General features: G+C 60.7%; 1 protein-coding gene across 1 annotated transcript; it reads right to left on the bottom strand.

Moving 5' to 3' along the window:
- Window positions 1–6,748: 6,748 nt before the first annotated feature.
- Window positions 6,749–12,018, bottom strand: LOC136993798 (antigen WC1.1-like). The gene is made up of 5 exons (XM_067308745.1): window positions 11,948–12,018; window positions 9,759–9,890; window positions 8,582–8,889; window positions 7,133–7,385; window positions 6,749–6,827 (listed from the first exon to the last, which is right to left on the bottom strand). The coding sequence occupies exons 1-5, from the start codon at window positions 12,016–12,018 to the stop codon at window positions 6,749–6,751; spliced, it is 843 nt and encodes a 280-aa protein (XP_067164846.1).
- Window positions 12,019–12,361: the final 343 nt, after the last annotated feature.

The raw sequence follows: 12,361 nt of genomic DNA, 5'->3' as shown, positions 1-12,361 counted from the left end.
GGGAGGTCGGGCTCTCAGTATGCAGTGACTCTCTGGGCACTGGGGACGGCACCCCAGGAGCTGGCAGCACTGCACTTCCCCCTCACCTCTCTGCGCCTCCACAGGCCTGTTTCCCTCCTCTGCTTCCCTGGGCACTTCCCAGTCTCGCTGCCCAGGAACAACATCCTCCCCGGGGTCAGAGACTTCTCTGGCATCATCACAGCCATCTGCTGGGTCACCTCTGGGCAGGACAGGGACATCTGAAAGGAGAGGGGAGCTGGTGGCAATGAGAAGAGCCCTCCTGCAGAGTGGAGGAAGGAAGGACGTGCAGGAACGAGGGGCTGAGACACCGGTGTTGGCAGGGCCACAGGAGACCCAGCATCCAGCCCACCTCCCCCGGGGTTGTGGGAGCGTGCATATGGCAGCGGGGATCCCTCTCGCCCAGCTGCAGGGTCAGCAGTGCTGGGATCTGCACCGGAGCCGGCTATGGAGACTCCCTGTGTGCTCAAGGAGACGTCAGTGCCTCAGGGTGAGCTTGGGGCCTGCTGGAGGCAGGGACAGGTTGAGCCCGGGAAGTCCCCCTGCGAACCCGCAGGGCTCAGGGCTGCAGGCACCCAGCTCAGACGGGCAAGTGCGACCCTCACATGCTCTGCATGGCTCTGGAGTCACTCCCGAGGGCGATTCCTCCCCACCCTGACAGAGACACTCAGTGACACCGCTGTTGGTCACACAGCTACAGGGAGGAGAGACCAACCCTTCCTCTGCCTCCTCCTCCATTACCTGGTGCTGACCCAGGACCGTCCTCCTCCTCGCTGTCCCCAGGCTCAGGCTGCAGCTCGGTCAGGGACCCCTCCAAAGAGGAGCCTGGCGAGAGGAGCAGCGGGTGTTATTGGGGTGAGCCCTGCTGACCCTGCTCATGGCCAGCACTGCTGGGGACGGGGACCCACACAGCAGGGACTGCATGGGGAGGAGGGCTCGGGGCTCGTCCTGCTCCCATGGGACAAACCCCGTCTCAAAGGGCCTTTCGGAGTTGCCCTGGAACAGCCCCTTCCCTCACCCACCAGGTACAACCCTGGACAGGCAGCCCAGCAGGCAGGGAGGAGCTGTGCCCCGGGCTGGGATGGGCAGAGCTGGTGGGGAGGAAGCTCCTCCCTGGGCTGCTCTCTCCACAGACCCCATGGCCCAGCACTATGGGGACCACTGGCATGGGGGCTGCCAAGGTCCTGTCCTGGGTCAGGGCTGGGGGAAAGGGCCCTGCAGACGTGCTCCCTCCAAAGTGGACCCACACCGACCTGAGCGACCGAACCTCACCTGCTTCTCCCATGTCAAGCTGTAGTCGATCTCCTGGTACACGGCCTCAGAGAAGGGCTCCAGAGACCTCCTGGAGCCTGGTGACAGAGGCAGGGTCGGCACAGGGACATGGAGACAGGAGACCAGACTCCGATGTGGTCACCCAGCCCTTCCCCCCAGACCACACCAGCACTGACCCCACAGCCCAGCCCCACTGCTCTGTCCAGGCACCACTGCCACGTCCCCAGTAACAGCAACGTCCCTGTGGAGATGGTCTGGGACAACGTCACCCTCACCCTGTCCCTTCAGAGACAGCCCCATGCCCCTTTTGGTCCCAAGTCTTGTCCCTGGTCTGACCCTGGAGCAGCTCCCGCAGCTTCTCTCCCAGGGGAGCTCCCTGCTCTCTGCCAGATGGGTCCATAACACGGCCCTGCCTTGCCATGGGTGGAAAGGGCTGGGCAGAGAGAGCAGCCTGGGGACCGGACACCTGCACTGAGAGACCCCCTGCCCTGGGCTCCTCCCGGCACCACTCCTGCCCCACAGCCTCCCCTCCAGTGCTGCCCAGAGCACAGCCAGCTGCTGCTCCCATCTCCGCCAGCCCCTCACTGCCATTTCTCTCCTCACCCACCACCATCTCCTCCTGCATCTGAACTCTCTTCTCCCCTGGTTGCTGGTGTCCCACAGCCAGACAGTGGAGGGGCAGGGAATAGGGTAGGAGGCAGCACCCCCACCCCAGCTCCATCTGTGCCCCTCACAGACACCCCACAGCACCCCCGGGGCTGCCAAGAGGCATCGCCCACCCTGGGACCGATGGGGAAGGACCCACCTCTGCGCTGAGCCCTGGCACTTCGCACTTGCCCCACCAGGAGGGCCAGCAGCAGGCAGAGCAGGGCCCCCAGGATGATGCAGATGACGACAGGCACCGAGATTCTCCCGCTGTCCCTTGCACGGCCCTGGGTGAGATCTGCATTGGCAGAGACATGGACGAGGCAGCCCCCGGCCTGGGGGAGGTGGGGGTCCAGGGACACCCCAGTCCTGACCCCCCAGACACACGGCAGCAGGGGGTGGGGGCGCAGGGTTGGGTCACCCGGCAGTTCCCACCCTGCTGGCTGAATCACAGCCCTCCCCAAAGACACCCGCTCCCACCCCAGGGCCTCCTATCCGGGGCTTCACACCCCAGCACAGAGCCCCTTCCCTCGGGCTGCAGGTCACAACCTGGCCCCAGAGAGATCAACCCCAGGGAGGAGGGGAGGTTACCTGCTCGGGGGGGTGACATTGTTGTCCTTGGTGCAGCTGCAGAGCAGAGAGAGAGATAGAGGTGCGTGTGTGTGTGTGTGTGTGCACGCACATGGACATCCCCTTAAAGTCCCATCTGAACTGTCCTTCTCTGGGTCCCCATGACAGGCCCAGGGTCCTCTGCTCTGGGCCGTGGGGAGGACAGCACCGGCAGACTAGGGGATGCACTTACAGGGGTTGCAGGAGTCCCATAGGCAGAAGCCTGAGGACACCCAGCCCCACAACAGCTGCTCCCCACCTGACACCAGACACCTGACCTCCCCAGGGGCATCCTTGCTCTGAGGAGCTCTGGGGCCTTGTGAGGACCCAGCTAGGGAAACATGTCCTGGAACAAGGGGACGAAGCACTGCTACTCACCGGAGCAATTCACAGCAGCATCTTCCTTGTGCTGGCAGGCACCGCTGTCCCCAGGCTTGGTGCAGCAGTCCCAGAGAGATCGCTCCGTCCCTCTGCACTCCACCCGCTCCAGCCAGATGGGACCTGTCCCCTTCCCAAATGCAGCCTTCCGCAGGGCAGACACTGCAGGGCCACAGCCCAGCTGCCTGCAGGCGACCTCGGCATCCTTCATGTCCCAGGAGTCACTGCACACCGTCCCCCAGGAGCCGCGGTGCCAAACCTCCACTCTGCCTGAGCACCTGTCCTCTCCTCCCACAGCACGAATCTTCTCCATCTCTGGAAAACGCAGAAACCCCCATGTCACTGGGGCAGCTGGGAGAGCCTGGCCAAGTGAGAAGGGCACATGGAGGAGCAGCTACCTGTGCAGTTCGTAGAGTTGGGGCATTTGGTCACCGGGGCTGGAGTGGCTTCTGGTTGTCTCCCTGCAGAAGGAAATGCTGTGGTGAAGGGGCTGCTTCATGGGAGTCATGTGGACAGGAGCAGGACTGACCTGTGCTTGAACCTCCCAGTGCCTCCTTGCTCTTGGACACAGCTGGATCCCTGGTAATTCAGGGTAGAACAGCACAGCACTGAAGGCTTACCCCTGCCTGCTCACCCCCAAAAGCTCCCTGGTTAGCAGAGGAGCAGAAGGATGTTCCCAGAGGGGAGGCTTCTCTGAGCTCTGCTGCCAGCAGTGCCCTGCACGCTGCCTGTTTCCTACATAACCCTCAGCCACCAGGACTGGTTTCACTCTCCCCCTTCCCGTTCCCTCAGCAAAACACAGCCATGAGCGGGATGTTCTGCATGGACTTCCCAAGCTAAAAGGTGGTTGTCTGGGCCCTCTCTATGGGCAACAGAGAGCAACAGGCACCTCCAAGAGGTGTCCAAGGGGAGCTGGAGGAGACCCTGCCGGGAGGTGCCTCTGCCCCTCCTTGGGCTATGCAGGGAACTCAGGACAGCTATTGCTGATGGACACGTGTCACTCTGAGAGATGAAGTCTTGTTTGTGTCACTGACAGCACAGTGGTCTGAAATGGAATGTAAAAGCCACTCCAAGCTCTTTCTCTGCATTGCACCTCGCTGAACAGGGAGCAGGACCTGCTGTGAGCCTTTGTGCCCAGGTGGCTCCAGCCTTACCACTGCAGATGATGCGAGTCTCGTCTTGTTGGTAATCACATGACTGCAGCTTCCAGGGAGCAGAGGGGCATTGCCAAAAGGAGCTGTTCATCTTCCCACACTCAACACGATCCAGCCATGTGGGGCCAGATATCCTGCCATACGGCAGGTCTGCTTCAAGGGACCCTTCATCTCCACAGCCCAGCTCTTTGCACACCAGGGGCATGGTGTCAGGAGTCATTGAGTTGGAGCAAACACTCCCCCACGTCCCATTGTAGAAAACCTGCAGGCGCCCAGAGCAGCCGTCGCTCTTCTCCAGCCTCAGGGCCGTGAACTCTGGAAGGAAAGGCACAAAGTGGGGGGGAACAAGCTGGTCCTGGGGTGAGGAAAGAGAAACCTGAAGCATCCCTGAAAATCCTCCAGGTTATTCTATGGCATCCATGGGCAGGAAGGCTTACTGCAAGGAGCAGGAACTCTTCTGGACACCCCAGAGCTCAGACAGACAGAGGGCACTGCCAGCAAGTCACTGTTTCACCAAGGGAGCAGAGAGAAGTCCCCAACGTGCAGCACTACCCTCCCCTCTAAGCCCTGGGCACATCTGTGCTCTCCCTATAACCCTGACTAGCTCCAGTGAGGACTGTGCACGGATGTTCCCAGGATGGGGGCAGGAAGGGGGCTCAGGGCAGCCAGGGGCAGGCTCGGCCATGCCCTGCTCTCCCTGCATCCCTATCTTCCTGGGCACCAGGCTCCCACCACTGCTCCCCACACAGACCTGAGCAGACGACTCCTGCGTCCTCTTTGTGCATGCAGTCGTGCTGCCCCCAGGCCTCGGCAGGGCAGTCCCAGAGAGCAGCTTCACCCCCGGAGCAGTTCACCTCATCCAGCCAGATCTGCCCGCAGCCTTCCCCGTAATGAGCAGAGCCGGTCACCTCCACAGCCACCCCACAGCCCAGCTGGCGGCAAACAACGGTGGCGTCGGACAGGTCCCAGGAGTTGTCGCAGACGGTCCCCCAGGTGCCCTTGTAGTAGATCTCCACTCTCCCGGCACAGCGCCCTGCCCTGTTCACCAGCCGGACCCGCCGGCTCCCTGCAGCCAGGAGAAACCCCAGCTGTCAGGGGCTCCCGGCCCTGGGGAGTACAGTGTGTTGGGGACTGTCAGTGACTCACCTGAGCAAACCACTCCCACATCCTCCGCAATTCCTTCCGGCACTGCCTCAGGCAGGGAGGTGTTGCAGAGGGTCAGGCGAGTCTCCTTCCCTGCACACTGGACCCTTCTCAGCCCCACGGGGCCCGTCCCTCGCTCAGACTTTGGCGGGTTGTAGGCTTGTTCTGCCTCTCCGCACTGGAGCTGTCGGCACACCACGCTGGCATCGTTCACATCCCACTGGTCATCCAGGACTCTGACCCACGTCCCATGCAGCAGCATCTCCACTCGCCCGTCACAGCGGCTCCCTCCGCCCACCAGCCACAGGGATTCAGAGGATCCTGCTCAGAGACAGGCAAAGTGCCCTGGACCCTCTGTGACACCGGGGAGCCCTGCACCCTGCCATGTGTCTCCCATTTCTGATGCCCTGGGACACCCAGGGACTCACCCATCTGTAGCCGGCTCACAGTGAGGATGGAAGTTTTCCAAGTTTTTTTTTTTTCTTTTTTCCTCCAGTCACTAAACCTTGCTGACTACAAATGTCATTTCTCAGGAAGGGACAGGGATGGGGAAGCATGGGAGGTGAGGGCAAATCCCAGAGCCACCAGATATGTCCTTAATGATGAATGTGGAGCAGCTTCAGCAGGAGGAAGCACTGGCCTGTGCAATGGCCTGGGTGATGGACAGGACGAGCACAAGCCTTGCTCCATCTCCACGCTGGGACTGGACCCTGCTGAGACACCCAGGGGAGAACCCACACGTCTCTACCCCTCTGCATCCCTAGGGATCAGGGATGTGGAGCTTGTGTCCTTGGCAGGAAGCAGAGGGATGAGGGCCTTTCTTACAAAACAGGACGAGTTTGGGGTTCATAGTGACAAGAAGCAAGGGCAAATCCCAGCACCACTCTGCAGCTCGGCCTCAGCGATTGCTCCTGCAGGACGCGCCCACAGCAGCCACTGCAGGCAGTGGGATCAGGGTCTGCAGGGCTCTCTGTGGTCTGGGACGGGGCTGTGTGCTGCAGGAGGGAGTGCAGGGTCCTTCACAGCTGCACTGAGTGGAGCTGTGTCCCACAGCCCCGTCCTGTGCCTGTGCTGCAGGAGGGCAGCAGAGGAGCCCAGGCCAGGCGGTGGTCTCCAGGGCCTGAACCAGCTGCCCTGGGGAGGCAGAGACCTGAGCAGGCAAAGCCCTTTGAACCCCTCCATGGGAAGCCAGGGTTTCTCCAGGGAGAAATTCAGTTTGTCATTGCCATGGGCTCCCCAGCTTTGGGTTGCCGTGTCACACACAAGGGGCAAGTTTAGTTAATCCTCCATTTTCCCTGCACTCACCTGAGCAAAAAACACCAGCATCGTTGTCATGTGAACATGAGGAGGCCCCCAGGGCAGTCACAGGGCACTGTCCCAAATGGGATTCAGTCCCCTCACAGTGGAAGGTGTCTCTCCAGACAGGGCCGGTTCCTCTCCCAAAATGCCCTCCTCCGGGAACAGATTCGGCAAATCCACAGTTGAGGTGATGACAGAGAACATGTGCGTCAGTTATGTCCCAGTGAGAGTCACAGAGGGTTCCCCAGGTCCCCTGCACCTGGATCTCCACCCGCCCCGAACACCTGCTGCCATTCACCAGCCTGAACCCTGGATATATTGCATGGGAGAGAGAGGGTAATTAGAGAGGATCACTTTGTGCTTGTGCTCATCCATCAGTGGAGAGGGAAATGTCACAGAGATCCAATCCCATCTCCTTCGCTTCCGTCACTGCAGGACTACAGATGACTCCACCCCTCCTGCACTCGCACCATGTTCAGCGCAGTCACTTCCCTTGTCCCCTACCCCACAGCGCCCAGCTCACAGGAGGCATTTCACACCTCCTCCCTGAATGCTCACGTGTGCAGGTGACACCAGCGTCGTTCGCGTGGGTGCAGGTCTGGTTGCTGAGGGACATCCTGGGGCAGGAGGAGAGGAGGGATTCATTCCCCACGCACTGCAGCTCTTCATCCCAGATGGCACCAACCCCCTCTCCAAAGTGAGCTGCCCCGGGGATGGACAGGACTGTGCCACACTGCAGCTCCCTGCAGATAACATCAGCAGCTTCGAGACCAAAGTGTGAGTCACAGACTGTTCTCCACTGGTCTCCATCTCTGATCTCCACACATCCTGAGCAAGGGCTGTCTCCTCCAACCAGCTGGACAAATCCTGGAGAAAACACCGATGACAGGCAGTTCCCAGAGGCTTCCAGCAGTTACATACCTGCATCCCACATGATTTCCATGACAGCCACATCCAAAATGACCCATGAACACCCCAGCAGCAGCCGTCCATGGGTGTTGATGACACAAACCCTTCAGGGCCCCTTGCACCTCCTCTCACACCCACACAGCACTCCAGAGCTTGTGTCTATGCTGGACCCACAGCCACAGGCACTGCTCAGGCAAATACTGCTGCCCCAGGAGACCTGCGCTGCCCGGCACAGGCCCCCAGCACCACAGTACCTGGACCAGGGAAACGGGCCCAGGTGCTGCAGAGCTCAGAGCCAGGCTGGGGAATCGCCTCAGAGCAGCCCAAAATGCTCCCTGTTCCCGGGGGTGTCCTGGGGTGCTGGGGTGTCTGTGAGGGGAGACACGTCCCAGGCACAGAAATGGTGCAGCTGTAACCGGGCCGGTGTCTGGGCCAGCTGTCTCCTCCGACACATGCCTGGGGAGAGGTGTCCCCAGGCAGGGCCACAGCGTGCTGCTGGGGCTGTGCACGTCACGGCCAGCGACCGGGCAGAGGAACAGGAGATCCGCGTGCAGCCCTGGGCTGACACCAGCGCATGCTGCAAAAGCAGGTGCAGACGAGGGGCAGCAAGTGCTGGCAAAGCCCTGTGGCACGGGGCAGCATGGGGAGCTGAGGGCCAGAAGGAGCGGCTGGACAGTGGGTCAGTGCTGCCTGGACAGGCCGCGTTCCCTGCGGGACTGTGACAGCCCCAAGGACCCTGCAGGGCCTGTGCGTGCGGTGATGTGGGAGGGAGCAGCCAGGGGCCTCGCAGCCGCCAGGCCCCGAGCTCGCATGGGGCTGGTCCTCATGGGGCGGTCCTGGGCATGGAGTGCAAGGTGCTGCCCGTCACCTTGCTCCTCTGCCCCAGGCCCTGCTCTTCTCCTCTCTGAAAAGCCCCTTCGGTTCAGCCTGAGGGTGGGCTGAGCCCCCGCAACCCTGACGGGGTCTGTGCTCCCGCGGTGGGCTCACCTGGGGCTTTCCCCAGGGACAGCAGCAGCAACAGTTCCAGCTCGGCAGCGAGAGCAGCCACGTCAGGGCCTGCTCCGGTACCCATGCATTTCTCCTTCAGGGCACAGCCCAGTTAGTCCCCGATCCCAGGACCCGCCCCAAAGGCGAGGAATTGGCTGACTCCTTACCTGAACAAACCACTCCAGCATCCAAACCATGAGTGCAGTAATCTTTACTCCAGTCATCATGTTCGCACTCAGACAGGGCAGTCTCGGTGCCTTGACACTCAAGACCACTCAGCCAAATCTGGCCAGATCCTGGTCCAAAACGTCCATCCTGAGGGGCTTCGAGAGCAGATCCACAGCCCAGCTGCTTACAAACTACAGCAGTATCTTTCATGTCCCAGCCAATATCACACACCGTCCCCCACTGGCCCTGGTGTTTCACCTCCACTCTCCCAGCACAGCGCCCGCCTCCAGCCTCACCTCCACAGCACCTTCAAACACAGACATGGGGATGGTTAGGAGAATGCCAAGGCCCCGTGCTGCAGCTGTGCAGGGTCCCCTGCCCAGGGCCGAGTCCCAGGCACGGGGGCTGTAAGCCTTCTCCCCACTGGGCTGTTCCAGGGGCAGTGTCGGGGTCCGGCTTCTCCCTGCGGGCTGCGCTGGGCTGGGCTGGGGGATGCCCAGCTCCAGCCCTTCTGGGCCATTCCCACCCCAGGGCCCTTGGCACCTCCTTGCACCCCGCACCCTGCCCATGCCCACCCAGACACCACGCCAGGCTCTGCACAGGGCACCCGCTCCTCCCCAGCACGACACCTTGTGAACAGCCCCAAACCCCCAGGCCTCCCCAAACTGCTGCATCCCCCATGACCCCAGCCCCCTGTCCACCACCTGCCCTGGGCACCACCCAAGCCCACCCACCTCCCACAGGGCTTTCCATGTCCCCAGGGAGCACCAAGAGGATCCCCAAGATTCTTCCAACGCTCATTCCCTCCTTGCCCATGTGGATGAGCCCAGCCCCTGCCCTCAGCCAGGGCCCCTGGGAAGGACACCTCTCTACCGGGCTGTGGATGCAGATGCCCTGGTCCCCTTCTCTCTGCAGGGCACAAACTGCCCCACCTTGGGCTGGGGTCACCCCAACCACAGGGCACTGAACACCACAGAAACCCTCCTGGGCACCCTGGGGGTTGGCTGTGCCCTGGGGATCACTGAGCTCTGCAGTCACCAGCTGACCCACCACCAGTTCCAGGGGCACAGCACTGGGGGAACAGGGGATCCCCAAAGGGTGCCCAAGGATGAGGTGTCTATAAGCACACCCAGGCACCAACTGCCATAAGCACAGGAGCCCTGGAAGCACCAATACCCTTCTCCCACCCAGAGCAGCACAGGGTCAATGGACTTGAGCCCCTTCGAGCCTTGTCTCACTGCTTTCTGGGATGAAACCCCTTTTCCAGAGGGATCCCCATGATCCCACTGGTGCCCATTGGACCCAGGGCTGTGGAACAAGAAAGCAGGCACTTACCCAAGCAGAGCTGCACCCAGAGGAGCAGCCACAGCACCCGACGGACCAGGAGTCCCTCTGCCTCCATCTGCAGCCTCCTGCCCTGACAGCACTGCCCTGATGCACCCCACTCCCTGACACAGCTCCTGGGGACTCACAGGGGACAACAAAGATGGGAGGCCAATATATATCTGCAGGTGCTGGCTCAGCTGCAGGAGGAGCCAATCGAAGCAGCAGGCACCTTTTTAGACATTATCAGGGCTTATCTCCCTTCTGACACAGCCCAGCCCTCCAATGAACTTCTCCAGTGCTCTTCATGACCATATATGAGGCACGGCTCCACTGCGGATGTCACGGTCACTGCTCTGGGGCATCATCACGGGGCCCATCCCAGTGGGACAGGGCAGATCATGGTGGGGAAATGGGTCTGTTGCCCCTTGTACCCCACTGTGGGGACCGGGAGCTTTGGGCATGTCGTATGCTGTGTTTGCCCGAGTGCCCAAGGTGCGAGTGCCCAGCTGTCCCCGCACCATGGGAACCGTGGAGCTGGGATTGCCCCTGGGACGGGCTGTGTCAGGAAGGGAAGGAAACAGAAACAGCCCCTCACCCTGCTACAGCCCTGCTGTGCCAGGAGCAGCAGCGGTGAAAGGCCTCTTTGCCATGGCCAGAGCCCCATCCCATGAGTGCGGGCTCGTCGATCCCTTCCTGGACAGCCCCGCGGTGGGTGCCCTGGTCAGGAGCAGGGAGCTGGGCCATTTCACTCCTCTGACAGCACACAGGGCAGCCCAGGCGTTCAGACCCCCCCGACTCTCAGCATGTTCACCCCACAGCCCGTTATTCCCTTGCAGGGGCTGATCAGGAGATCAAAGCCTCGCCTGCAGGTGCACAAACCACAGCCCACGTGACCTCGGCAGCCTGCGCCGCGCTCTCCCTGCAGCAGCGCCCAAGCCAGGAAGACGGTGGTTTCTCTCTGGGCTTGCTTCCCCAAGCACTGTCACTGCATGGAGCCGCTGTGCCAGCTCCAGCCCCAAACCTGCTCCCAGGGATGGCGCTGCAGGGGCTGCTCCTGCTGCCTTTGCAGACACGGCTGATGGGCACAGCTCCTAGAGGGGGATTTTTCCTCGCAGGTGACCAAACCACTCCTGGGGCCCTGCACTCAAGGCTGGGCAGGGGGACGGGTGTCCCCTGTGCAGCAGGGTCTCAGTACTCACAGCTCACAGCACTACCACAGCCCAGGGCCATCGGCACTTGGCACCTCGCCATCTCTCTGTAACTCCCGTCCATTGCACACCACCACTTATGCAAAGCAGAACACACATTTCACTGCAGTTTCTCATTAGTGATGCTGCATCTTACACCACCCCACCATGCTGCTATTGCACACCTTCATGCATTTCAGTGCCATTAGACTTTCGCGTATGGTCATGTATTTTACTTTTCCACTTACTCAGTGGTTTTCTACTCAGAAAAGCTTGGGCATTGTATTAGGCTCTTTGAATATCATTGTGCCTTTCTTTTTTCACATTACTGCATTATGTTCCCCTTCCATGGGATGCTGTCCTTATCCTCTCAGGAGCTCTTTGCATTTAACTTATTCACCTTCCCTTCCCTTCCCAACAGGCACACGGCTTGGATACTGATTGTGAGGTCACCGCTGCCGGAGTGCCTGATAGGCCAGCAGCAGGCACATGGGTGGGACACGTGCTTTTGAGGTCATTCCTGCTGCAGTAACTGATAGGCCAGCAGCAGGCACAGGGCTTGAATGTCGACTCTCAGGTCAGTGCTCCCTGAATAGCTCAAAGGCCAGCGGCAGACACAGCGCTTGGATGTTGATTGTGAGGTCACTTCTCCCAGAGCCCCTGATAGGCCAGCAGCAGGCACATAGCTTTGATGCTCATTGTGAGGTCACTGCAGCTTGAATGCCTGATAGGCCAGCAGCAGGCACTTGGCTTGCATGGTGATTGTGAGGTCACTACTGACTGAGTCCCTCATAGGCAAGGAGCAAGCACATGGCTTGGTTGTTGACTGTGACATCACTTCTTCCCGAGTACCTGATTGGCCCGTAGAAGGCACCTGGCTTGGATCTGGATTCTGAGGTCACTGCTGCCTTAGCATGGTGCATCGGGGACACAGAGGGGACACGACTAGACATGGCAGCAGGCAGAGCTCCCCAAGGGCCTGAAAACACAGCAAGGCCAACTCTCCATCCCTGGAAGTTCCTTTTACTCTCCCAAAGGCTTTGAAAATGGACTTTCTGGGAACATCCATTTTCAGCCCTGGTCATGTTCAGTTCCCACCTCAAGGAAGCAGATGAAGTGGTCCCAAGGGGCTTCACCTGGCTGAATCTTCCCTCTCTCTTGTGCCCAATCTGCTGCCAAAAAGAGGCCTCTGTGGACATTTTTCTCATGCCTTTCTTTGGGGGGTGACATTACCTCTGTCTCCTCCAAGAGCCTTTGCACCCAGTC

Source organism: Apteryx mantelli, chromosome 20 (assembly GCF_036417845.1).
Source record: "Apteryx mantelli isolate bAptMan1 chromosome 20, bAptMan1.hap1, whole genome shotgun sequence".
Taxonomy (NCBI): Eukaryota; Metazoa; Chordata; class Aves; order Apterygiformes; family Apterygidae; genus Apteryx; species Apteryx mantelli.
This window is presented reverse-complemented; position numbering and strand designations above follow the sequence as displayed.